This window comes from Acanthochromis polyacanthus, chromosome 3, assembly GCF_021347895.1.
Source record: "Acanthochromis polyacanthus isolate Apoly-LR-REF ecotype Palm Island chromosome 3, KAUST_Apoly_ChrSc, whole genome shotgun sequence".
Lineage (NCBI taxonomy): Eukaryota > Metazoa > Chordata > Actinopteri > Pomacentridae > Acanthochromis > Acanthochromis polyacanthus.
This window is the reverse complement of record NC_067115.1, coordinates 6,155,999-6,183,437: the sequence shown is the minus strand read 5'-3', so window position 1 is coordinate 6,183,437 and position 27,439 is coordinate 6,155,999. Positions and strand designations below refer to the sequence as shown.

The 27,439-nt window shown below is 39.5% G+C and overlaps 1 protein-coding gene across 3 annotated transcripts; it reads left to right on the top strand.

Moving 5' to 3' along the window:
- Positions 1-558: 558 nt before the first annotated feature.
- LOC110954007 (proto-oncogene vav) lies at positions 559-25,372 on the top strand. Of its 3 annotated transcripts, none has more exons than XM_022198267.2 (29): positions 578-785; positions 976-1,062; positions 1,148-1,264; positions 4,648-4,764; positions 8,083-8,141; positions 11,017-11,082; positions 13,273-13,381; positions 14,280-14,378; positions 14,510-14,578; positions 14,663-14,766; positions 14,858-14,957; positions 15,756-15,851; positions 15,973-16,041; positions 16,126-16,212; positions 16,319-16,404; positions 16,493-16,628; positions 16,725-16,834; positions 17,485-17,586; positions 17,687-17,781; positions 17,878-17,900; positions 18,014-18,056; positions 18,232-18,368; positions 20,219-20,284; positions 20,546-20,577; positions 22,197-22,307; positions 23,133-23,220; positions 23,412-23,541; positions 24,779-24,930; positions 25,020-25,372. In XM_022198267.2, exons 2-29 carry the CDS (start codon positions 976-978, stop codon positions 25,071-25,073), a joined length of 2,544 nt encoding a protein of 847 aa, XP_022053959.1. In that variant the 5' UTR covers positions 578-785; the 3' UTR covers positions 25,074-25,372. The 3 variants fall into 3 exon arrangements, 2 of the variants coding, with proteins under 2 accessions (XP_022053959.1, XP_022053958.1); XM_022198266.2 differs by having other exon boundaries at positions 967-1,062; XR_007941027.1 differs by lacking the exons at positions 23,412-23,541; positions 24,779-24,930; positions 25,020-25,372 and having other exon boundaries at positions 559-785; positions 969-1,062; positions 22,205-22,307.
- Positions 25,373-27,439: the final 2,067 nt, after the last annotated feature.

Here is a 27,439-nt window from a genome sequence, read left to right as displayed (position 1 = left end):
TCTGAGCAGCTGTTTCATTATTCATTGGGCAGCTGTAGGATTTGTCTTTGAATGGCATCGTAGTCTGTCTGTCTGCTGTTAGCTTTAGGTCAGACTTCACAAATTAAATATGAGATGTTCAGTACTATATAAATAGTTAATTTGAACTTAGTATTTTCCCCTTGAGATACTGTAACAGGCTTTTTCTGTGTGTGTGTGTGTGTGTGTGTGTGTGTGTGTGTGTGTGTGTGTGTGTGTGTGTGTGTGTGTGTGTGTGTGTGTGTGTGTGTGTGTGTGTGTGTGTGTGTGTGTGTGATTCTTGCAGCATAAAGGTTGATACATTGTCTTTGTAAAGAAACTTGATGCATCTACATTTTGCACATTACCACAACAAGTGTACATATCACATCTAAATTATACACAGCCTACTTCCTATACATAATGTTGCATGTTTACTAGGTGTATTCGTGAAAGACAAACTTGAGTTTCGTACTACGCACAAGTTACACACCATTTCGCATACAGGTCACACTCTTTTTCTCAGCTTGTAGCGCTCACAGCAGCAGCAGCAGCAACTTTGTGTGTATGCATGTCTCTGTATGTGTGTATGTGAGGGTGCGTCAGAGGAAAAAGGAAGTTGCGGGATGAAGTTAAAAGCCTTCAACGCAGTGCAGCGCTGCAGAACACCCACCACGGAAGAAAGGCAGAACAAGAGCGCTGAAGTCTGAAAATGAGGCATTGAAAGGAAGACGGGGACGTGAGCATTCAGAGAGAAGACACAGAACTGCCAGGAGAAACTAGTGGAGGTAAGAGCTGACGCTAGCATTACACTGATTTACAGGTAAAAAATTTAAGTTTTCTGATACAACTGGAGCTTTTTTTTGTATTGGGTGTCAGTGTTTTACTGTAAGGACAGTGAGAGCAGCTGCTCAGTGTTCACTGTAGGCCATCTGATTTGCCGCTAATTTGATCTCACCTGTCTATCCGAGAATAAAGATGGAGCTATGGCGGCAGTGTGCGATGTGGTTGATCGACTGCCGGGTTCTTCCTGAGAACCACCGGGTCACATGGGAGGGAGCGCAGGTAAATCGGCTGAATCACACACCTGCACATGAATAAAAACACCGACTTGGTTCCTCAGTCTGATTGGGTGTGTGCGCTGTTGCAGGTGTGTGACCTGGCTCAGGCTCTGAGAGATGGCGTGCTTCTGTGCCAGTTGCTCAACAACCTGCTGCCTCAGGCTGTCAACCTGAGAGAGATCAACCTGCGGCCACAGATGTCTCAGGTAGTGCACACACAAACCTTTTCCTCCTCCATTTCCATAGGCCATTTCCATAGCGACCAGCGTGCGACATTGAAGCTCAGAGATTGTCTGATAAGAAAATACTGTCGTACATATCCGGGAGCATGTAGAGACTGGACGGGGGGATGATGACAGGGAAGAACAGTAAAACGACAAGAAAACACTGAGACATTTTATCAGATATTGAACTTTAAGTCTTTATTGATTGAAAAAAAATCCCTTAATGCAGTGAGCTATTAACAACTTTTTTTTCCAATTAAAACCAAAGCAAGATGGCATGTGTTTTCGAATGTAAGGCAACAATACTTGCAAAGTCATCTGAATCCTTCATTAAATAAGGGTTGTATCGAATCTTTAACTGGAACATTATTTGTAAAAGAAAACATTGAATTATTGATACTGCTTGACAGTTTGCTGAGAGTCAAAAATAACATGATTTAAAACCATTGCCAGCAGCCAATCAGCTTAGCTTATCATAGGACGAGAACAGGGAACAATCCTCCGTCGTCATCTGCCTAACAGCGTCTTTCAAGCTCGTTGAAACAATAGATATATAACATTATATCCAGGCCAGTTGTCAGACACCGAGAATAATTTCCTGGAATCTTCGCTGATTGCCTGACAACTGCTCCCAGCCACGAAAAAGGCTCCCATGTAGCGCTGTCAAAATAATAAATTGTCATATTTCGCATTCAGTTTTTGAACTTATTGCACAAGCTATATGTAATGTGGTTATTTAGAAGCTTTTGAGCTGCCGTTAAGCAGATTTTTTTTTAAACCTTCGAACTGAAAACCAGGCTGGCTTTCTTTCTTTCATTTTCATACTTCATGCTAAGCTAAGCAAGGGCTAACTTCAGCACATTTACTGTACAGAGTGTAATAGAGTGGCACAGTCTTCTCATCAAGCTATCAAACTATTCTTTTATCTCTCTTTAAACTAGCTTTTAAAAGAAATCCTGGTTCCATGGGTGTCCTGAGTAAAACTTTAAATAAACAGGCCACTCAGATTCTGGTCTGTCTTTCCACACAGTTTTAAATTCATTAAAATTCTTCATGAATTATGCTACATGATAAACAAATGCGTAGGCTTCCGTGAAAACAAGAACACAAGATGGGGTTGTATCTGATGAGACAGAGGGAATTCAAACAGAGGATGTGAACAAAATGTACAACGAAGAAAGAGAAAGGTTGTCACGTGTGGCCTGAAATTCTCAAGGAAACTCCTTGAATCATTTCGCATAGGACTCACTACGATGCCCACAATGTGCGTGTGCGTGTGTGTGCAGGAGCTGAGGTGTAATTGGCATGTCCATGTGAAACTCTGGGAAATCCTCTGAGGTCAAGGGTGGTTACGAAATATCCGCTGATTAACAGAAGGCAGAGTCCACTGTGACGCGTTCACACACACACATACACACACACACCTGATGACATTACACAAGTCGAGGATATTCCTTGTGCTCTTGCAATAAGGATTACTCCACGATGAGTTACTGCTGCAAAGAAGAATGTTTGACTGTATGTTAATGTAAACCCTTGACGGAGCAGCAGTATCAGTCAGAACTTAACATTTCCCCTTTTCTCAAATTAGAGTTCCGCATTTCCCACTGCTGAACAGACAGTCAGCGAGAGACTGCAGCTGGCTCAGGAAGTTATGTAAAGCGGTACACGTCTGACCACCATGTCAGTCGAACAGCGCTGTGTGGTATCTGTCATTGACATATTTTGCCTTTGAAATTCTGGCCTTCCAGCTGCTTCTTTTATTGTCAGATCATTTCTTTATTTCCGTTCACGGATGCATGTGGTCAGTGCAGTTGACGAGCATTCATATAAGCAGTTTTGAGATACAGTTCATGTGGTATCCAGTGCATGTATGTTAGAAATGTAAAATCTAGCTCCGTATTATAATTCCTTACAGCGGCCTCATGGACTGCTGCCTGTATTTTTCATTTGCATCTTGTGTATTTGTTTGTAATTTACAGCTTAGCATACATGATTTTTGTGTTATTGTTGTGTTTCATTTCTTTTAAAGTTATTTTAAACTATTCATTTAGATAGAACTATTTATATATACAGTACATACTGTACAGAATTATGCATTTAATTCCTATTGATTTATTTATAGAAAAATTTGGTTTTCAAATGACAGAACATAGTTAAAAATACTGATAAGTTCTTAGAGCCACTTCAGACATTTTAATGTTGCTCATTTTAAATGACTGACAGTTTAAAGCACAAAAATACTGATAACAAAACACAAACACATGTGGGATGCAACAACAAAATGATATTCTGTGCTTGCACTAGCCATTCGCCACTTCGCCAAAGGCGAAGCCTTCCTCAGGATGGCGAAGCCATTTTTAGCATGTTTAGCCATGGTGGCGAAGCTAATTTTGCCTAATAAATGTGAAAAAAGGGTTAACTTACAACTTTTTCGTACTTTGCCGAGCGATAGTCAAAGAAAATAACAAACCACGTCTCCTTTACTGATAAGCGGAACGACCCGAATGCTTCCGATCGTTAATAGATGCACACTGTCACCTGTCTCGTCTCAGCCAATCAGAAAAAAGGATTCGGACTACAGCTCTCGCTCTCTGCACCTGACTTACTCCATTTCCACCAACACCCCTCCCCCTTTGCTACACACACGTGCGCACACACACACACACACACACACACACACACACACACACACACACACACACACACACACACACACACACACACACGTACATATACACTTCCCTCATCCCCAATCCCCTGGTCCTTGTGCATCCCAACTTGTTAACCCATGTGTTTTTTTCTTCCTGTATTTTTGCTATTCAGGCCTTCAGCTGCTATTTGGCTGGCAATTAATTGGTCATTTCATTGTTTTTGAATCTGTCCATTACTTTCTCAATTGAGTGATTAATTATTTGTTCTATAAACTGTCAGAAAAGGGTGAAAAATATACTGCATCAGTATTTCCCAAAGCCCAAGATGATGTCCTCAACTGTCTTGTCTTTTGTTCACAACTTCGCGCGCCGCAGTACAGATACTGAAAAAGTGTGGCTAAATGTGGCTAAACAAAATTCTAGCACTTTAACCACAGTGGCGAGAGACAAATTTTCCCTAGTGCAAGCTCAGATATTTGACAAAGATTGTTGGATTAGGACTGATGTTTATTAATTATTTGATTAACAAAGGGGCATTTGGGGTAATTTCCCTAGCCAGAGTCAAAAGAGTAATGATAGATTGTGCCACATCCTGTACAGATTGTAAAGCTTGAAAAGCAAATTTGTGATTATAGCATGAATAAATAAGCTGAAATAATAGGCTACTAACTTCAGCGCTAAAATAATGTTTGCATTTGTGTTTGTTTTCAGTTCCTGTGCCTAAAGAACATTCGGACGTTCCTGGGAGTTTGTCAAGACCGGTTTCATCTCAAAAAGAGCGAACTGTTTGAAGCCTTCGACCTGTTTGATGTTCGGGACTTTGCAAAGGTATCACCCCACCACATCTATTTATCTGTCTGTGTATCAGAAAATAAACCAAAAGCAATTTTTAATCAAGAACTTCAAAGTGCAGTAGACAGAAAGAAACATTTGATGTGACAGCCCTCCTGGAACACTTGTAGAGTTTCTATGTACTTGGCATGTAGGTCGTCGGAGCACCTTGGGGAGCTTGGCCCAGTTCTTCTGTGGATTCAGGCTGTGTCTGTGTCTTCTGTCTTTTCATGTAATCCTTCTTGTACATTCAGTTTTTATCACTTATATCACATGACCCTTCACTGATGGTGTGGGTGCCAGTGTAAACAAGAAGCAGAGGGTTGGTTGCTTAGCTGTAGTAAACACTGGAGGAACAACATTTATGGTTAACAGTAAGAACAGAGATTTCTTAACTGCACAACAGCTTTTAGCATTGACAACAAAGTCAGCAATACCTGTGATTCATTACACATGTTTGATTTAGCACTGATCATCTTATGGAAGAAGACAAGTAGTGTCAGTTAAGGCCCAAACCGAAAGCAAACATAGGTGATGGAATCATTGTTTCCAAACGTCTCTGTTTCTGTCCGTCCCAGGGTTTCTGCAGGGCGTTAGAAAGCATTAATAGTAATTAAGTTGTTTTTGCAAAAACTGAGGCCTTAAATGGCATTTAAAAATCATTTTAAAATCATTAAGTTTATTCTCAGTGGCATTAAAAATTCTTCCTGCAGTTTTCAAGAGAAATATTTGGCAATAGTAATTTATAACTATAGACTGCGATTCGTCAGATATGTACATGTGCATAAACATGCCGAAGCATTGTGATAATTGTTCCAGCCAGTGGGGTACAATTGCCAAAAATTGTGTGTTTTTAAAGTGGCCGGCAGGCTGGACCAGGTGGAGGAGAGCTGGGAAATGGGGAAACGCAAATTCCAGCAAAAATGGCAAGAAAACTTGGATTTCAGAGAATGACTGCAGCCCATGGTTGGTCAGGGGTGGTTTCAGGATTCAGAAACAGTGAAATGTAGGGACAGTTTTCATATAAAAATCATCTTTTATAAAAATATACTCATGTGATTTGTTGAGTTCACAGTTGTAAAGCAAATTGAAAAGCATTAAATTTAACTGGCTGATTTCTGCAGAAACCCTGCCGTCCAGACTAAAATGCAACCCCTCGAGTTTCCAAACTAAAACGGGGTTAGCATCGCTTCCAAAAGTCTTCATGCCTCCAGACACCAGTCTAGTGTGGAGTGCTTGTGAATGTAGCAGAAGTTAAGCATTTTAAAATGAAACGTATCAGTGTGGATATAGCGTCAGAGTGATTCCATGGTGTGGAGATCAGGGCAATCTGTTGCAGGGCTAGTTTTCCTTATTATCACTAAAGCTAGCTCTTTGTAAGTCTGGCTGCATGTTTAGGGTTGTTACTATGCTGCAGAGTGACTTTAGGATCATTTACACGTCTCCTTGGGGGTTACATAATGGATAGGAATTTAAGCATCTGAAATGTTTCTGTCTTTCTATTGTATCCAACACACAGTAATACTAACCTGCAAAAAGAGAATCACGTTATGCACTCATGCCTCAGTCATTACAGCAGCAACAGTCAAGTCAGAAGCACGAACACGCTCCTGAATCCTTATTGCAGCTTGCAGACACCCACATAGCCCCAACAGGAAGACGCTTGGTGATTTTCTAATTTGAAGTGGCTGAGCGAGTGCATCAATTCAGTATTTCACAGATCTCTTTCACTTTCTGTGCAGTGAGAACCAGAGGGGATTCAAAATGAGCCTTTGCTTGATTTTGTGTGCAAAGTAAGAGGGGAAGCAGTGTCTTCAAGAGCAAAATGAGTCACAGGAGGGACAACCGAAACTGTGGGCTCTTTTTTCTTCTTCTCATTTTACAGTTTTTGTTCTTTTTGCTTAGTTTATAGTGTGTTACTGTCACTGAGCTTCTCGTTTCGCTTTGCTGCTTCCAGTCAGTCTCCCAGAGCAATCAGCTACAGAAAGCAAACAGGCGTGGTATAAGATCCTTTACCCAAGTTAAAGTAGTAATTTTATTAAATGAGAACATTTTCTGCATTCAGCTTCTTAAACAACTGAAAGTGTAGAAGTGTGATCGCAAAAATATTTAAAGCAGTGTAACGATACACAACTTTAGAAAAAAACACAAAGTTCTGTTATAAGGATTCATCCTCATCCTCTTATTTTTTGCTTTTATGTGACATAATTATGTGAACTTTTACTTTTTAGAGCTTCAGAGACAACTGCTACAGTAGATAAAACCATCTTATAAGTTTACAGGAGACATTTTTCTTTTGTGGATCTGCTAACAACTTACAGGCCCCACATTTCAGCATTTTTGGATTCACTTTCTGGCTAAGATTTTGATGAGATTTTGTTCAGTACCCTCTCATATCTGTCCTTTAAATTTGAAGCTAAAGCCAGCACCTCAGCAAAGCATTCAAACTAGAAGCAGAGGGAAACGGCTCCTCTGGATCTGCTGCTTTATATTTAACGAACAAACATGAGATTGGTTTTTAACTTCTCCTTTAATTCTCCACCAGTGAGTGTATTTCCTTCCAAGTCCTATAGAAGAATCCTCTGGGTATAAAATGACAGTAGATGTAAAATAGTCCGTTAAAATGTTTTTTTCTCAGAACTCCTTCCTCAGTCTTTCACTTCTTGTTACATTTTCCTCCTTTTTCTATCTTTGATAAAAGCAGAAATGAGCAAGAAAAGTTCAGTAGTGCTGACTGACACTGTTTAGTACTATCTTACATCACAGCAAGTGTCATGAGAGACCCTTAAACTTCTTTTTATACCCGCTCTGAGAGAAGAGAGATGTAGCTCTGTCAAAAAAGTTTGAACTAGACACCAGTCATATACTATTTTGGAGATGGACAACAATAAAGAAGTTAAAAAATGAAAAATGCAGCAGAAAACTAAAGGATTTATTTTCTTGGTTGCATCATAGTTGCAGAACATTACAAACAGCCCATGCAGACAGATATCATAACTCACTCATGCATTTTACAATATGTCCTAATCAGCAAGAAATCATCGGTTTCATTTGGACCACTTGGTCACATCTGTGGGTTTGTTTCTGATCACATCTTTCATGAGCTGGTTATCTCTCATCTCACATCATTATACTACACTTCTTACTTTAACTGTCAAACAGAATAAAAGTGAAACTGGGTCGATGGAGAATCATTCGGCGTTAACTCCTGAAGTGTGAAAAAGCTCTACGGCTTCTCTTCCGATCTGTGTGTCTTTCTGTGCAACATTTATTAACCATATAATGTACTTGTTTGTGTTTCTCTCTGTGCGACAGGTCATCGACACGTTGTCCACTCTGTCTCATTCATCAGTTGCTGTGCAGAGAGGATTTCAGTGAGTAGATTAATGCCTCTGTAACTGAGATGTTTACGGATTTAGCATTATAAGAACATTTTAAGTGCTCATTTCTATACAGCTTTACATAAGTACATGAGATTTATTAGGCTTTTATTATAATGTTATTTATTATCGATGTGCTATTTGTTGTAGTCTGTTATAAATCATTTGCTTATTGTTTATTTACTCCTTTTAAATGCAGTTAATATTTGGATGTAGCAGAGATAACATACACACGTGGACAAAATTGTTGGTACCCCTCAGTTAAAGAAGGAAAAACCCACAATTCTCACTGAAATCACTTGAAACTCACAAAAGTAACAATAAATAAAAATTTATTGGAAAATTAAATAATCAAAAACAGCCATTACTTTTGAATTGTTGATTAACATAATTATTTAAAAAAACAAACTAATGAAACAGGCCTGGACAAAAATGATGGTACCTCTATAAAAGATTGAAAACTATTTGACCAGAGTGACATGATTAACTCCGGTGTGTCATTTAATTGACATCACAGGTGTTTCCAAACTCATAATCAGTCAGTCTGCCTATTTAAAGGGAGACAAGTAGTCACCCTGCTGTTTGGTGAAAAGGTGTGTACCACACTGAACATGGACAACAGAAAGCGAAGGAGAGAATTGTCCCAGGACATCCGAAAAAAAATGATAGACAAACATCTTAAAGGTAAAGGCTATAAGACCATCTCTAAACAGCTTGAAGTTCCTGTGACAACAGTGGCTCATATTATTCAGAAGTTCAAGACCCACGGGACAGTAGCCAACCTCCCTGGACGTGGCCGCAAGAGGAAAATTGATGACAAATTGAAGAGACGGATCGTTGGAATTGTATCCAAAGAGCCCAGAGCAACCTCCAAAGAAATTAAAGGTGAACTCCAAGGCCAAGGTACATCAGTGTCAGATCGCACCATTCGTCGTTGTTTGAGCCAAAGTGGACTTCATGGGAGACGACCAAGGAGGACACCACTGCTGAAAAAAACTCATAAAAAAGCGAGACTGGAATTTGCAAAAATGCATGTTGACAAGCCACAAAGCTTCTGGGAGAATGTCCTTTGGACAGATGAGACCAAACTGGAGCTTTTTGGTAAGGCACATCAACTCTATGTTCATAGACTCAAAAACCAAGCATACGAAGAAAAGAACACTGTCCCTACGGTGAAACATGGAGGAGGCTCAGTAATGTTTTGGGGCTGCTTTGCTGCATCTGGCACAGGGTGTCTTGAAAGTGTGCAAGGTACGATGAAATCTGAAGACTATCAAGGCATTCTGGAGAGAAATGTGCTGCCTGGTGTCAGAAAGCTTGGTCTCAGTCGCAGGTCATGGGTCTTCCAACAGGACAACGATCCAAAACACACAGCCAAAAACACCCAAGAATGGCTGAGAGAAAAGCGTTGGACTATTCTAAAGTGGCCTTCTATGAGCCCAGATCTGAATCCCATTGAACATATGTGGAAGGAGCTGAAACATGCCATTTGGAGAAGACACCCATCAAACCTGAGACAACTGGAGCTGTTTGCTCATGAGGAGTGGGCCAAAATACCTGTTGACAGCTGCAGAACGCTCATTGACAAATACAGAAATCGTTTAATTGCAGTGATTGCCTCAAAAGGTTGTGCAACAAAATATTAAGTTATGGGTACCATCATTTTTGTCCAGCCCTATTTCATTAGTTTGTTTTTTTAAATAATTATATTAATCAACAATTCAAAAGTGATGGCTGATTTTGATTATTTAATTTTCAATAAATTTTTATTTATTGTTACTTTTGTGAGTTTCAAGTGATTTCAGTGAGAATTGTGGGTTTTTCCTTCTTTAACTGAGGGGTACCAACAATTTTGTCCACGTGTGTAGATGGATGTGTGTGCTGATTTATGTGAGGCGTAGCTGCTGTTAATGCAGTGAGAGAATAAAAAAGGACTTGGTTTTGCTGACAGTGGAGGCAGAAATGCTCGGTTTAATCTCAGTCGACAGTTGCCTCCTTTAATAGATGAAGGTAGTTATTCAGTGTTATTGTGCTCGTCTCATATTTAAGATTTATCGCACAAGCTTTGTGAGAAAATAACATTACTTTACCGCTTGTGTCCAATGTCAACAATCTGGAAGTGAAACTGCAGTGTGATGCCAATTTAAGCCAACAGGCTTGCATTTTAAGCAATCAAGCCCCATGATTTATTGTGTCCTAATCAGAAGAAATTCCTCATTTAATAAAAATTGGAAACATACAGTTCTGTAAAAGTAAAAATTCTGCCAGGAAACGTCGTATCAAACGAGGGAGTGATCAGTATGGTGGCAGCTTGCCATCTGTCCAGTGAACCAGCCAGATTGCTCAGTTTTTAGCTCTCCCTGCTCGGTCCTTTGTTGGCGTCTCTCTCCAAATTTGATTAAGCCACAAGGTAATTTCTAAAAGTAAAATTGATCGTGTGGAGCAGAAACTTGTGGTTGTTATTTTCTTTTTTTCCCCCAAAGTTAGAGAAGCAGATACGATCACATCGCTGCTGTCAGAGAAGAGTTCTGTCCTCTGTTACTGATACTAAAGTTTATTGAAAAGTGTAATTTTCAAGGCTGTAACCTTTATTTTAATGACATCTAATTTATTTTTCGGATAGGTTAAGCAGGATCTTCTGGTCAGATTTCTTGGCCAAGATGCTTCAAAAGCCAAATACTTTATATTACAGAGTAATGTGAGGGTTTATATGTGAGGTTTCATCACGGTAATGGAGGCTTGTTTGCTTCAACTTGCAACCCATATTCATCTTCAGAAACATTACTCACTTGGCAACAACACTCATTTCATTGTCATTCTTCGCTCACCTTCCCTGTTTCACCAACTGCACTGACTTTTCCTCCTCCAGGCCGTTTCCTTTGGAGGGATGCACTCCTGATGATGAGATCTACAGTGGCCTGTCTGACCAAATAGAGTAAGTTTTTTGTGATAATGGTAAAATAAATAATAATCTTGATGTATAAGAGAAGCAGTTTAAAAAAGATTTCTGTTTTTGTGTATATATTTTTAAAAGAAAAGTAATTACTGTTTGTTAGAATATATTGGAATTTGGTTTTGAGGCATATGTCTGTTTACTAATATTTAGATAAATGACACACCTTCTCATTTAATGGGTTTTCTTTATTTTCATGACTATTTATATTGTAAGTTCTCACTTAAGGCATCACAACTATGAATGAACACACATGGAATTATGTACTAAACAAAAAAGTATGAAATAAATCAAAACATGTTTTATATTTTAGATTCTTCTCAGTAGCCACCCTTTGCTTTGATTACTTCTTTGCACACTCTTGGTATTCTCTGGATGAGCTTCGTGAGGTAGTCATTTGTGTTGTGCAGAAGTCAGGTTGGTACACAGTTGACAGCTCTATTTGACAACTGTTAGAATCCATATTATGGCAAGAACCGATCAGCTCAGTAAAGACAAACAACAGTCCATCATTACTTTAAGAACTGAAGGTCAGTCAGTCCGGAAAATTGTAAAATCTTTAAATGTATCCTCAAATGCAGTCGCAAAAACCATCAAGCGCTTCGACTAAACTGGCTCACATGAGGACCGCCCAGGAAAGGAAGACCGAGAGTCTCCTCTGCTGCTGAGGAGAAGTTCATTTGAGTCACCAGCCTCAGAAATGGCAAGTTACCAGCAGCTCAGATTAGAGCCCAGATAAATGCCACACAGAGTTCTAGTAGCAGACACATCTCTACATCAACTGTTCAGAGGAGACTGACCAATCAGGCCTTTATGGTTAAAAGGCTGCTAAGGAACCACTACTGAGGAAAAGCAACAAGCAGAAGAGATTTGTTTGGGCCAAGAAACACAAAGAATGGACATTAGACCAGTGGAAATCTGAGCTTTGGTCTGATGAGTCCCAATTTGAGATCTTTGGTTCCATCTGCCATATCTTTGTGCGACGCAGAAAAGGTGAACGGATGATCTCTACATGCAGGGTTCTCACCGTGAAGCATGGAGGAGGAGGTGTGATGGTGTGGGGGTGCTTTGCTGGTGACACTGTTGGGGATTTATTAAGAATTGAAGGCACTCTGAACCAGCATGGTTACCACAGCATCCTGCAGCGACATGACATCCCATCTGGTTTGCCTTTAGTTGGACCACCATTTATTTTTCAGCAGGACAATGACCCCAAACACACCTCCAGGCTGTGGAAGGACTATTTGACCAAGAAGGAGAGTGATGGAGTGCTACTTAGGCCTCCACAGTCACCTGACCTAAACCCAATCCAGATGGTTTGGGGGCCAACAAGTTCTCAGCATCTCTAGGAACTCCTTCAAGACTGTTGACCAACCGTTTCAGGAGGCTACCTCATGAAGCTCATGGAGAGAATGCCACGAGTGTGCAAAGCAGTAATCAAAGCAAAGGATGGCAATTTTGAAGAATCTAAAATATAAAGTATGTTTTGACTTATTCCACACTTTTTTTATTTACTACATAGTTCCATATGTGTTCATTTATTATTTTTAATGACTTCAGTGAGAATCCACAATGTAAATAGTCATGACAATAAAGAAAAAGCATTAAATGAGAAGGTGTGTCCAAACGTTTGACTGGTAGTGTGTCCAACACTGACCACTTCTAAAGTTGAGACACATGACATTTCGGCTGGTGAATTCTTTAGCAAAGTGAAAGACACTTGCCATCTTAAATAATCAAATTTACCACAAAGAAATGTTTTCAGTAATATGAAATTTTGACCTTTAACATCTTCTTCAGATAAATTCACACACAAGCACAAATTAGGCCACAATATTCATGGTCACCTACAATTAGAAGATCACATCAAATGGTAAAGGGGTTTCATTCCAAACCAAGAATTGAGAAGACAGAAGTGCTGCTTGCTTGAGGATTAAAAAGAAATGTAAATTTAATGCATGGGCTGTTGAATCTTAAGTATTTAAAGGTAATTAATCTTTCTACTCCAGTTGGATGCTGAACCCCTGCAGCTCCACAGGTGTTACTCTGTGGCTGACTGTGTCTTCTGACCTCTCCTGTGGAGTGAAACTGTGATGTTCCCCAGAGGGATTTTAATAAAGACAAGACAAAGGCAATGATTATAACAATGTATGCGTGTGTTATGTCTATCAGTGACACAGTGGATGAGGATGACGACTTATACGACTGTGTGGAGGATGAGGAAAACGAAGGAGATGAGATCTATGAAGACTTGATGCGGACGGACGAACAGCCTGAAACTGTGAGTGATTCACAAACAAACATTATGTCTCTGAGCTGCTTTTAGCAACCAGGAGACTTCACAAACCTTTGAGCGTGGTACTTTGGGAATTCAAAAATGTATAAAATCTAAGTTTCAGTCTGTTTTTGATCATCTTTATCTGTGGTTTCCAACAATTTTGACTTGTGAGTGCTTTGGTAAAGTTCTTCATGAATTTGCAGGGAAAAAAAGCAAAGAGTTAGAGGACAGTCTGAAATATTAAACGAGATTTTATGAAGCAGAAATATCTTCCCTCCTCCTCTCACACATCCTCGTAATCATCTTATGATCCTTGGATTTATTTTGAAACCTTTTCTGGGTGTTACAACCCCCAGATTGGAAGTCACTGATCCACCCAGAGATGAGATTTTTGAGATGAAAGATAATTTCAAAGAGCAGGTAGCAGGTCCTTCGATGAAAGGCACCATGCTTAAAAGTCACCCAGCTACACGTCTGATGAATGCACTGCAATAGCTGTTGCAAATGAGGACTCAGGAGGGCCAGGGGCAAAAATGAGTTTGGCCTCAATGCAGAAGTGCTCTTGGCGTTGATTGGTTTTGATTACAGTGTCACATTAATAATTCATTCTTGTCAAATAGCTGTGAACCAGTGGGACTTTGACTGGAACTAAAAAACCAAAAAAAACATGAAGTAGCAGAATTTATTTTAGAGGAAAGAGAAAATAAATGTAACAAGCTTTGTGAAAATGTAGAAAGCTGAGAGACAGATGGTCCTCTCATAATGTTCAGCTGCAAGGTACTAATTAGAACAAATTATAGTGCTTCAAACGCGGTCCTTAATAGCCGACATACATTAAAAGTCATATTGAGAACACACCGTCTGGACTCGTTTGAAATTTTGTTTGTGTGTGTTTTTGCAGCAGCAGCAGAAGACTGGTATAGACAAGAGAGAGTGCTGCCTGCAGGAGATCAGACAGACAGAGGAGAAATACACTGATACACTGGAATCCATAAAACAGGTGTGCTACACGTCCATCTGATAAAAGATCTGTACATATACACAAAATATCACTCATACTCCATGAAACAAAAGCATGGAAACACACTCCTATAAAAGCAGATGAACAACCATCCTTTCTCTTTTGTGCAGCACTTTATGAAGCCTCTTGAAAGGTTTCTCGGGGAGGATGAAATTGAAAATATCTTCATCAATATAGAGGTATTGGAGATTATCCACACACCAGTTGTGCACACAGGTTTACTTTTACGGCCTTGTTGTCATGTTTTCTGTATGTATTTGTAGGATTTGGCTCACACCCATCGTAGTATGCTGGGGGAGGTTCAGAGCTCCATCCAACATTACGGAGCCAAGAATCTCTACCAGGTGTTTCTGAGCTACAAGGAAAGGTAAACAGCACTACACAACTGTTCCTGTTATTCAGTACCACAACAAACACAGGGCATGTGATGTACTCTTTTGTATTCTGCCTCTCTGCAGGTTGTTACTCTACGGTCGTTACTGCAGTCAGGTGGAAGCGGCAACCAAACGCCTTGACAAGCTCTCAAATACGAGGGAGGATATCAGGATGAAGCTGGAGGTGAGAACGACACACACGCTCAAAGGAGCTCATTTTACATGCATGAGCAGAAAAGTACAAAGAGAAAAGCTTTTTGGGCACCTACAGCTTTGCTCAAACACTGTAAAACTGCTCTATGCTGCCCAGTATGGGACAACTCCTTTCAGTCGCATTATTTAAGTAATTCAGTCATACGTATTCCAACAGAAAACCATTTCTGAAGAAAAATGACACAGAAAGCTCCACCCTACAAGTGACAGGATTGGGTTATTTTTTACAAGTTTGTTGAGTATAAACCCTAGGAGTCTGAATCTGTGATTTTGAGTTGTTTTTGGCATCAAATGCTTATTTCAGTCACAGTCCAGCATGTAACACACGCCATATGTCTAAGTAACAAGGTCCAAAACTTGATTTTCACTGAAGGAAGTCTTTAAAATTCAAATGGCAGAGGCCCGAATATATACGGAAATGTTCTATCCAAATAAATTTGGCTCTACTTTTAGCCAGAATGATAGAATGAACCACTTTAAGTTTATATTTTTTAGGAATAATTAAGGTTGGAAATGATAGCTGCATGTTTATTTTACTTTCATTGTTACTTCTTGCATTGTGCTTTAGCATCTTTTATAGGAGCTCAACTGTGCATCTTCATGGCTACGGTACAAAGAGTAATAAATGAGTTTTGTGCTGTTCAAGGTCTCCTGACAGTTTTGCTGCTTTTATAATGAAGCCTACAAAGAAAACTGGCAGAATGACTGACATACCACATTCTCTTAGCATGTCTGGTTTACTGCAGATGTTTACTTCCTTCTCTCTCAGGAGTGTTCAAAGAGAGCAAACAGCGGACGGTTTTCTCTCAGAGATTTACTCATGGTTCCTATGCAGAGAGTCCTCAAATATCACTTGCTGTTACAGGTATGTGTGTGTGTGTGTGTGTTTGCAGTATGTGCCTGCATTGTATGGAGTTACTGTAGCTTCTTTTTCTAGTTAGTTTATCCAGCAGCTGTAATTCAGTGTGGTTTGCTCGTGTCTGCAGGAGCTGGTGAAACACACCACAGACCAAGCAGAAAAGGACAACCTCCGAACAGCTCTCGATGCCATGAGAGTAAGTGTGTGTATTTGTTGATCGGTAAATTAATTTGATGATATTCAAGCCTTCACTTGTTCATCTTTGTATGCGTTTTTCCAGGACCTGGCGCAGTCTGTGAACGAGGTGAAGCGAGACAATGAGATCATCAAGCAAATTACTGACTTTCAGTTGTCTATCGTAAACATGGTGAGGTCACAGTTTTCACTTTTTGTCAGTTCCTGTTTGGCTGTTATCTGTTTTTCTTGTCTGGTCATCATCGCTCTGCTCTGCTGTGCTCTGCTCTGCTCTTTAGACTCAGTCTCTAGCTCTCTATGGTCGGCCAAAGATTGATGGAGAACTGAAGATCTGCAGCTCAGAGAAAAAGTCTAAACAGGACAGGTGTGTGTTGTTTATGCCTCTGTATATTTTTCATGTGTTGCACACTGTCACTTGACCTCATGTTTGTGTGTATTTGGCCGTTCGGCAGGTATGCATTCCTCTTTGATAAAGCTGTCATTATTTGTAAGAAGAAAAGCGGAGAGACGTTTGAGCTAAAGGAGGTCATTGAACTACAGCGATACCAGATAAGAGATGAAACCGCAGGACAGAAGGACAATAAAAAGGTCATTTACTTTGCACCGAAGCACCAGTTATACCAGATAATACACTCATAAAGCATCTATAAGACGGACAGTGTGCGTTTTTGTGTTTGCGAACAGTGGTCCTATTTGTTCCTCCTGCTGGACTGCTATGGGAGTTCTGGGTACGATTTATTCTTCAAAACTAGAGAAATGAAGAAGAAATGGCTGGAACAGTTTGAGATGGCTATGTGAGTGACCACACATGCACATATACACATGGAAACATCCAAACACTGGCTGGGCACTTCCTCCTCAGCGCCAAACAACAGACACAATTGCAGAGAAGCTGATGAATATTTTGCAGCAAAACAGGCAGATACTTCCCTCATGAGTAGGTGAAAACTAAAAACAGAGCTCAAAGGCGAGTGAATGCGACATTTAGTTTCATCGGGTGGCCAAAAATACAACTTCAAATTAAACCTGATGTTGCTGAATTTGAAAAATAATTGACTGTTAGTTAACACATTGTAATTCAAAAATGAAAAATGTCCAGAAAATCAATTTTTGCTGGTTTATTTAATTCATTTCTTTTTTGTTATTGTGGATTTTATGATTTTAAATGATACATGCATAATTTATATGTCGGAAAACACATCAGAAGAGAAGCAGAGCTGCAGTACGCTGACAGGAGGACTTTAACTGTGGCCATTTATCATATTTATCGTTTTTTTGCCGATTGCTCAATCTCATAGGAAATGAGTCGACATCTCAAGATTTGTTGATTAGCAGAACAAGCTTTTTCACATCTACAAAAGCCAAACTATTAGCCCGTGAAAACCAGCAGTGTGATTGCTTGCTTCCCCAGCCGAGGTCAAACCATTCTTACTTTTATTTTCAGTTCAAATATGTGTCCTGAGAACTCCACAGCAAATAACCATGACTTCCAGATGCACTGCTTCGAGGAAACCACGTCCTGCAAGGCCTGCTCAATGTTGTTAAGGTACTCTTGCCTCACTTTTCTGTTTCTCCCCACTCTTCTCTCAACTCCAATCTAAAAGAAATGCCCACTAAGGTAAAGTGTCTCCGTCTGTCGTCTGCAGAGGGATATTTTTCCAGGGCTATCGCTGTACTCGCTGTAAAATGGCAGCACACAAAGAGTGTTTAGGCAGAGTCAATGCCTGCGGAAGAAACTCAGGTCTGTATACATGCATGTGTACGTAACATATGTATGTGTTACTTCTAACCAGTGTAATTATCACTTCTTACATTGATTGTCCTCTTGAAATTACAGATCACTCTGTCAATACAAAGAAGGTAAGACTATATTTATCTGCAGCATTATGTTTCATATTACTTAGCCAGCAGTTCTTTCTTCTCCTCAAATATTATCTCAAGATAATATTTTGCTCCACACCTTTTGTCTTTAGCCCCAGCAGAATAAACCAAGGTCCCCGGGACATTCTGGTCTTGGTAAGAAAGTCATAATATAATAAGCTTAAACTGCCCAACTTTACTTCGGACCTTTTAATGTTGTGGTTATGTTTATTCTCTAATGTAACATCCTATGATGAAGTGCTTGTGTTACATTTCAGATCTCCATCCATATATCACAACATCTTCTCTTTCTTCTCCATGTCTCGCTCAGGATTTCCTAAGATGGAGGTGTGTCAGGAGTACTATGGGCTGCCGCCGCCTCCTGTAGGCTTTGGACAACCGCTGCAGCTCTCCAAAGGTGACATCATTGAGCTGACCCGGGCCAACGTCGACATGAACTGGTGGGAGGTAAAAACCAACTGCAGGCATTTACACTGTCTAAGCTGAGGCGGTCACACTTTATTTGGAGAGTTGTCGAGCGTCGTTTCCTGTGGTTGATGTGTAGGTGTGAGCTGCTTTTGTCTTTTTCGGTCTCTTTTGTCATTTTCTTCTCTGCTTCTCGTTCTTCCACTTCCTCCCTCGTGCCAAACCTGTGCCTCTGTCTGTCTGCAGTCGGCAGTGTGATTCATCTGAACGATTTCGATTTTGAAATTATGTTTGACTAATTACCCAATTCCAATGAGCTGCTTCACTTTTATGGTCTTACTGTTATTTATGCTGCTTGCACTGTCCAGGATTAAAACCAGAGTCTTTGTTAATGTCTTTTTTTATATATAACAAGTGAAAATAACTGGAAAAACCCCATCAGAAAACTTTTACTCTGACTCTTGGCTTGCTCATTTTTCCTTACCAAATCGTAGTTTTTTGGTTGAGTACTACTTTTTAGTTGGCAAAGTGAAGTTTTATTGAACACAGGAAGCTGGTACTCACACCTGACTTGAGTCTTCATGTTTTTTGGTTCTGTATGCTTTCAGTGCACTCTACTTAAGAGTGAAATATTATTCTTTTTACCCCACAAAAAAACATAAAATAAAATTATGAAATACAACACAGACACTGTTAGGACTCAACTGGTGATTGTCCACGTTTTGAACATGTGACTGGTTAAAATAGAACTACAAAATAGAAAAAGAATGAATTTTTATTAATAGAAAAATTAATAAAGATTTGCGTGGTGGAATTCTGTTTTATTTTTTACCCCGCCTTTAATCACACCACGAACCTCCAGGTTTATCTTGTGACATTTTGTGTGGGCTGACGAATAGGGTGAGAACCACAGAGCTGAGCTAACTGTATTTACACTGCTTTACGTTTAACAGCTTTTTTTGCTTTTAACCGTCAGAGTATCCACAGACTTATGTAAAATATACAAAATACAAACGTACAGAATATGCATGTCCAAAGTCTTGAGATAGTCAGTAAAAGGAAGTGAACCTTCCTTTCACTGCTTTTGGTGAATAGTAAATATGTAAGTAAAATGTTCACAGTAATGGTTTGATGATTTAACTTTGGTAGAGGACTGCAATTTTTCTTCCACACACACTTTTTTGTTTACTTGTTGGCACATTTAGATACTTCTTCACTCGTCAACATTGAATATTTGCTAAAACAGTAAGTTTAATTCACAAAAATAGACAAAACTGGACACTGAGCAGAGTCCTGAATTCACTGTGATCAGCTACCTTACATCTCACTAACAGCAAATTTACTGAAACCCTTCTTTTTTTTGTTGTTTACTGTCAAGAAAGTAAAGTCTCACCCGACAATTGATTTTCAGCAGAACTGGAATTATTCGAGTTTTAAAAAAAAGCCAAGTAAAGACACTTTGGTTTATGTGAAATCTTCTGTTTGTGGTTGGATGAAGTTAAGTCTTTGTAGTACACACTGGCTTTGTGCTTTAATCTGTCGTACGTTTGAACTATAGCCTGATGAATCTACAATGTTTGATTTAGCATTAAGTCTCATGCAAACTATTGTCGTTATAATTACAAAACACTTCGCACAATCTCTCCTCCATTTGTGATCCAGAATCATCTTTTGTTGTCAGACAGCTGTTTGAGGCTTTGCAGGACTTTCTACACTGAACTGCTGCAAACAAACTTTGGTTGTGCAGTTTAACTCAGACCAACTGTACAGGAGTAACTTGTTTTAAAGTGGATTCTGTTTATAAGTAACTTATTTAAGTCTGTCTGATGGTTTATCAATAATTGGTCCACCCAGTCCAGCAGTTTGATTTATAGTTTTTTTGTGTTTCTCAGGGAAAAAATCTGACTGTTGGTCAAATGGGATGGTTCCCCTGCCAAAAGGTTCAGCCCTACGTCTCTGTGAGTATGATCCAGCAGCCACCATGAGCTATGAAGCATCAAACAACTGCACCTGTCCTAGAGAAACATTACAAAGGCATTCTGGCAAAGCTACATTTCCAATTTTGCTTTTGTTTTTAAGAGGGATCTCAGCTGAGGAGCTCACATACATTGTCAGTTAGTCAGTACATTTGCTGAATAGAAACAAACATCAGCAGTATTAGGAAGTGAAGACTTGTTAGAACCACAGACATTCATTCTGTGTGATCTTGTCTCTTTCAGAGGGCGATCCCAGACTTGTCTTCCTTCAACTGGTGAGTTTCAACAGGAACTCGGTTCAATGACTTGCCCACTAAGCTACTGTTAACCTCTTGGTTAGATTTCCTCTTATTTTGCTTTGCTTGCATTACTGCCAGAGAGAACTCTGCAGAGCAGACAGAGAAACTTATACTGGTCAATGACCACAAACACAAACAGACAGTGTACAGTATTGGTGATTTTAAAGTCTATAGCAGCATTATTACTGTCCATGAGTAAAGTAACCTTTAGTTCTTAGTCACCTATTGTGTTGTTTTTGCTCTCTATCCTTGAGATCAATCTAATAACTGTGATGTGCTACATATAGAGACCTCAAAGTAACAACCGTGGATAAAATCAAGAGTATCTTGTGTAAACAGATATTATTAAATATTATCACAATGTCTAAGAATGAAAATAGTTTACTTTGGCTTCACCTGGTGGTAGTATTAGGTATGAAACTGTTGACTCAAACAGAAACATAAAATAACATACTCCCTGTACTAACTTCATCCAAATCGAGATTTTTCTCTTTTTTTCAACAAACCAAACAGTATGCTATCAAAATAATTCTAAATCGCTCTTCTGTATGTGATTAAATCCGTAAAATCTCATCTTTGTGTGTCAAGTTTGCATATTTGAATCATCTCTTCCTGCCTTAAAACAAATTAGATGTAGCTCTATACAGAATGTGCTTATCTATAAAGCCCCTGCCTGTCTCTCTACTCACCCCTCCCAACTTGGTCCAGCTGGAGCACACCAGCTCACATCTGTAAAACTACCGTACTCTACACAACGGCAACTTGTAATATTGGAGTAATTCATCAGTAGATTTTCAAACTGTAAACCTATCCTTGAAGAAGAATAATGGTCCAGGAAGGCATGCCGACAGCGATGGCTCTTTAGGTTGGTTATGAAACGCTGCCTGTCTGAATCTGTGTTTGAGAAACTGTCCACTGCAGTTTCAAAGTGGAAATGCACCGTTTATTTTGCTCATAATCTGTCTAAGGTAAAAGAAAAAAAAGATTTTGACTGGAAGCGGTTCTCAAGGGATTCTTTTGTCACGTAAAAATGTGTACATAAAGTCTCTTTAGAACTACACACCCTACTCAGAATACAAGAGGACTCTATATTTTTACATTTGATAAATGATTTAAAGTACACTGTAATGTAGTGTTCAGCAGAAAAGCATTTGATTATGGTTTTACCAAGAGTCATAACTCTTCTATGGGCCCCAATTAGTATAAACTGATGTATAGTCAGATAATGAATGCCACTATAATAACATGAAATATATCTTCATATAGGACATCGTAGCTGACCCTGCATACTGTTGCTTACCGCTTATAAATGCTGTATTACAGGAACTGAAAGTAAACTATTACCGCAGTTTTAAAGTGTAGCATTTATTGAAACAGACACTGTTCTCACAAAGATAATAATAAAAACTAAGACGGTTATTTTAACAGCTACAAAACCTCCTGCGTGTATTGAATTGAATAAGGGTGAGTTTAACTGCTGTTGAATTCAGATTTTTCCCTGAAAGTTATTAAAGATTGCTTTCCTTCATCTTTGAAAAGTCACACAATCTCACTAAAAGCAGAGACTAATGTTGTGATTCTCACTGTGACTCGAGGTTTGCAGGGAACATGGACCGCACCGCTGCCAAAAACCTGTTAATGTCCCGGTCTGATGGAACCTTCCTTGTGCGACAGAAAGACGGAGGAGAGTTTGCCATCAGCATCAAGTAAGACTATCAGTTTATAAGTTCTAGAACTCCTTTCTTTTTCCTCAAGTCTGTCTTTTAACAGCAGTAATCTGTGAAAATACGAGTAAAGTCTGCCTCATGCAGCTGCTCACATGTATGTTAAAATAGAGTCACTGAAACAAGGGTTATCTGTTACCATGTGAGCTGAAATAACCAGTGTGAGTGACATTCATTTAAATGATTTGAAAATGCTTCAGAGCTTCCTAACTATAAATATTGCTGCTTTTCTCTGTCTTAACTGATGATAAATTAAAAACATTTGGGTTTTGTACCACTGGGAAAATGAAACATGTCATTTTAAGGCATCTGCAAATTTTGTACAAACATGAACTGATAATAAAAGTAAGGAGCTGCAGCCCTGTATGTAAGCCAGATGTGAAAACAACTTCTACTTTAAAAACATTTAACCATTTAAAAATGTATGCCGGTTTTTAACCGACACACTCAGTGTTTTTTGTGCTGTAAATGCATGCTTGCTCGTTTCTGTTGAATGATTATCGGTGTTTATGAGCTCAGGTTTCACTTCCTCTCAAATGCAGGGAAATATGCCTTCACTAACAGAGGACTAGTGCTTGTTCTGTTTACATATCCTTGACATGTAGAAGCCATTAATCTTTGCAGAAGTAAAAAGGTCTATCTTAGTTCTGTTCAAAGGAGCTGCCAGTGGAGCATTCAGCCTTGTGAATTACTAAATGTAAACGCGCCAAAATTCTCTGCATTGTTCATTTTCCCTTTATTGACATTTAATCTAAGTATATGCTAAATTAGCATGTCTTCTTTATCTAAATCCCTCTTTCTGCTCAGGTTCAACATGGACATCAGACACATTAAGATCACCTCTAGTGAAGGCCTTTACCGCATCAACGACAAGAAAGCATTCAAGGGTTTAATTGTAAGTCTTAATCCCTCATTTGGCCAGAGTATTATAACATAGAGCAGAAGAAACCAAAGAAAAATCTGAAGTTCTGTGTCATGTGCTAGATTTGTGCTTAACCTCATCACCTCCCTTTTAACCACAACCAGCATCATTCTTACATGATTCTCACAGTGTGTCTCTGTTCTCCTGTTGCTGTCCCGTGTTAGGAGATGATTCAGTTTTACCAGCAGAACTCTCTGAAGGAATACTTTAAGGATGTGGATACCACGCTGCGAACGCCTTACAAACAGCCCGAGCAAAGCAACTCATCTAACAGCACGCCAAATACCACACCAGGTACAAAAGATCTGTCATTTCCTACAGTCCTCATTATGATTGTCTTTAAGCAACAGTCCTAACAGTTTAAGCTAAATGCTAAAATTAGCATGCTGGCATGTTCACATAGACTGCATATATAAGTACCTTACACCTGCAATCATTCTGACAGTCAGCAGGGGGTGACTCTTCTTCTTACAAACAGAGGTTTGCTTATATGGAAGTCAATAAGAAACTGACTCTACCTATTACTTGATTTGTTACTTCAGTGATCATTTTTCCAATGACTTTATTGCATCAATCAATAGTTGATGCAATAGTTTGTTCCTCAATGCAGCATAGTTTTTATTCAGTAAATTATGGTTTCATTTGGAGCAAAATCGACAATAAAACGTATGTTTTAGGGCAGAGCTACTTTTTGATTTCCTGTGTAGTGTTTTCAAGTGCTTGATTGCAAAGACGAAAATGACAATAATCTAATTCCAAACTTTAGGCTTCAAACTGATAATTCACAAAGCAGTGGATGAAGTCACTTTGTCCATCTTCTGTTCAGAGCCTGCTCACAAGGACAACACTGGTTTAACATACAGTTGACAATATTGATATAAATGTGGGTAAAATGTCTACACAAAAGCAGCAGTCTTAGTGTAGCTTGTTAAATGTGGCAATTAGCAGTCAACAAGAAGTACTGCTAAGACTGACTAGAAAGTCATTGTTTTTGACAGTATGTGATTGTAAATCAAAGTATTGAACAAGCTGAACTGTTGACCTGATCATCGTGCTGCATAAAGGGTTGGGGGTCAACGTTAATGCACTTAATCCTGATGAAAACAAAAATGATTAAACCAAATTTCTCGGAAATCCATTCGATAGTTATCACAGATTTTCACTACAAACCTGAAATGTCAACCTCAAGGTGGTGCGAAAGGAAAGGCCAAAGGATTACCAGAGCGGTTGGGATTTATCCTCTGGAAACCACATGTCTGTACAAAATGTCACAGCATCCACCTAGAGACTGTAAAGATTTCAGCAATGTTGTGATTTTATGTTGGGTTGTAAGGATTTTTAAAACTCTGAGCAGAGCCAGGCTCGCTGCTTTGCCATTTTCAGCATTACTTGTAAGCTAACCATCTCCCAGCCGTAGCCTCATATTTAAGACACCGATATGCGGGCGGTATATATCTTATAATCAAACTCTCCAAAATGTCATGCTGTGTTTGAAGCTTTTCCATGCTGAAATGTGGGCTCTGTTCCACAGGGGGCAGCATTAGGAGCTTTGGCGTAGCGAGGGCCAGGTATGACTTCTCCGCCAGGGACCGCTCAGAGCTGTCGTTGCGGGAAGGAGACACCATCAAGATCCTCTCCAAGAAGGGTCACAGTGGCTGGTGGAAAGGAGAGGTGTACGGCCGGGTGAGAATCTGCAAACATCCGCACACAGTGGAAATACAAAATGAAGTTTGGGGGATTTTGTCTCACCTGCACTGCTCCTGTGTTTCCAGGTGGGACTCTTTCCAGCCAACTATGTGGAGGAGGATTACTCTGACTACTGCTGATGTGCATCCAGAGGAGATGCGTAGACCCATACTGTGTGTGCAGGGGTCTGTGTGAGCGACTGCATTAACCCATATGCATGAATGAGGCCGTGTGTGTGTGCGAGAAAGACGCTGTACTTGTGATATAATGATTGTCCTGTGATGTGAATAAAACTTTTGTGACTAATTTGGAGAAAAAAAATGTACGCGTGAACTTTACACCCACAGTATTTACCACATCAGAGTAAACAGATGTGCTAAAATGCTAAGTGATTCAAAATTGTATTATTATACAATGAATAAATTATTTTTAAGTGTCAGTTATTTGATTTTATGTTTATGCAAAAAGAAAGTTAGATAGACGACAATAAAAATAAAGGCATCAAAGTTACACTGCAGTCCAACAGAAGTGATTGCACACATCATTTCTAGTTGAGGCTGACTGCTGAGGAGGAATAAAAATGCAAAAATAAATAAAAACATGTAGAAATACTTAGATAGCCCAAATGAATCCTGAAGTATGGAAATGTAGACATTAACTTAAAGATTCCCTTTTCTGTCACCAAAATGTGTCCGCTCTCAGATGTACATCGCTTTGGATAAAAGTCTCTGCTAAATGACAGTGTAGAATTGTATTTATTATTTATTTCTGCATTTGTTTATTTATATGTAAGTCATTTTTGGTCCGCTATGCACTGCATGAGCAAGGTTATTAAAGGAAGCCATGAACAGCACAGTGTAAGTCTGAGCTGAGTCTATTGAAACATGACCCAACATGAAACCACCGAGTCAGAAACCACACTGTGTGACCTGACAAAGGCGAGGGGTTTAGCAGGCTGCTCAGCTGAAGCTGAAGCTGCAGCGCTGAGCGGTCTGGTGTGTTTGTGACTCGTCTGTGGAAACCGAGGTTTCAGTGACACTCAGTGTGGGGGTGTCATCCTCTACAGACAGTGTGCAAGAAGATACAGTTTCTAAGTAGACACAGGAACCAATACTTGCATAAAATTACCATTATCCCAGCCCCTCACTGCTCCCTGCTTCCAGGTGGGCCTTTCAAACAGCAGCTGCCTCTCAGTCCACCAGCTTCATTTGCTCTCTACAGTTTCTTCTGCTTACTCTAAAATGTCTCGGCAACGAGGAAAACAAAACTAATAATCTTCTGTTGGCTGCAAGAACGAACAAAAGAGTCTTCATGCACCCCCAGCATCTGAGGAGCTGTAGATTCAGCAGGTTACCGATCTTTACTCCGCCAAGGAACATATGTGAACACATAACGAAGAGTTTCGTGATGATCGTTGTACGTGAATCTGTCTCTGCACAACATTACTCAGAATGACGGATTTGGATGAAATTTTCAGGAAAGGTCAGAATTGACACAAGGACCAAGTGATTGTTAAGGATTTCCCATTGCAAGATAGCGGCACAGCGTCACTGTAACTATGACAACAAGTGAACACTATGATCTGTCTGCTGGCGATTACGATCATACAACAAATCGATCATGTGGACTTATCGGGACTTTGTTGTCAGAAAAAAAACAAAGAACAGTTGATTTAAACTAGAGGTTATATAATCAGAGTATAATTAACTATCCTCATGGCATTTTGAGAAAAACACAAACTCAAAGACACACTGTGAGAACATGTGAGACTTTCATTATTTGCTGAAAAGGGGCACAGTATGGAAGCTTTAAATGGCTGTGACCTTCTCCAGTATCCTGACTCTGTACTTTGCAACCACATCTGTCACAGTGCCAGTCCTGCTGGTGAGAGTTTTCTGTCTGTCTCTGCTGCTAAGTCATTCATTCCTGTTAGGATCACTTTGCATTTCCACTCACATCCCACAAACAGTCTGATCGCAGTAAGAGCCACCATCTTAATCCTGCTATTGACTCAGCTCAATTCTGCTTACTCAAAAGATCTGTTTCCATTACGTCTTGTGTCTGCCAGGATTTTATCGCCGCTTGGATTAATCCTGAACAGTGTGCCCCTTCTTTCTCTCCAGATTGATTATTTTTTCACCAGCCAACAATGACAGACCTTGCAGTGGCACACAGGAATAAATCTAATCGTTCCCCAATCTGACTTGGCTGCTCCTCCACCTTTGAGCGTTTTAGTTTTCTTTTAAAGAATTATATCTGTTTTAATGGACTCAATTCCTAAACTCGAGTTTGTCAGACATCATATACATACAGAGTTCTTATTCTTTGTGATTGTTCTCCTTCATTTACTTCTGATTTTACCAAACTTCTTTAAATTTGATCCAGTCAGGGTTTTACTACCAGTGAACACCTTTGCACAAACATTTTACATTCCGTAGCTCCAATCAGATAAAAAAAAAGATGGAATGTTCTTGTCTGCCATGGTTGATGAAAGGATTAAGAAGCT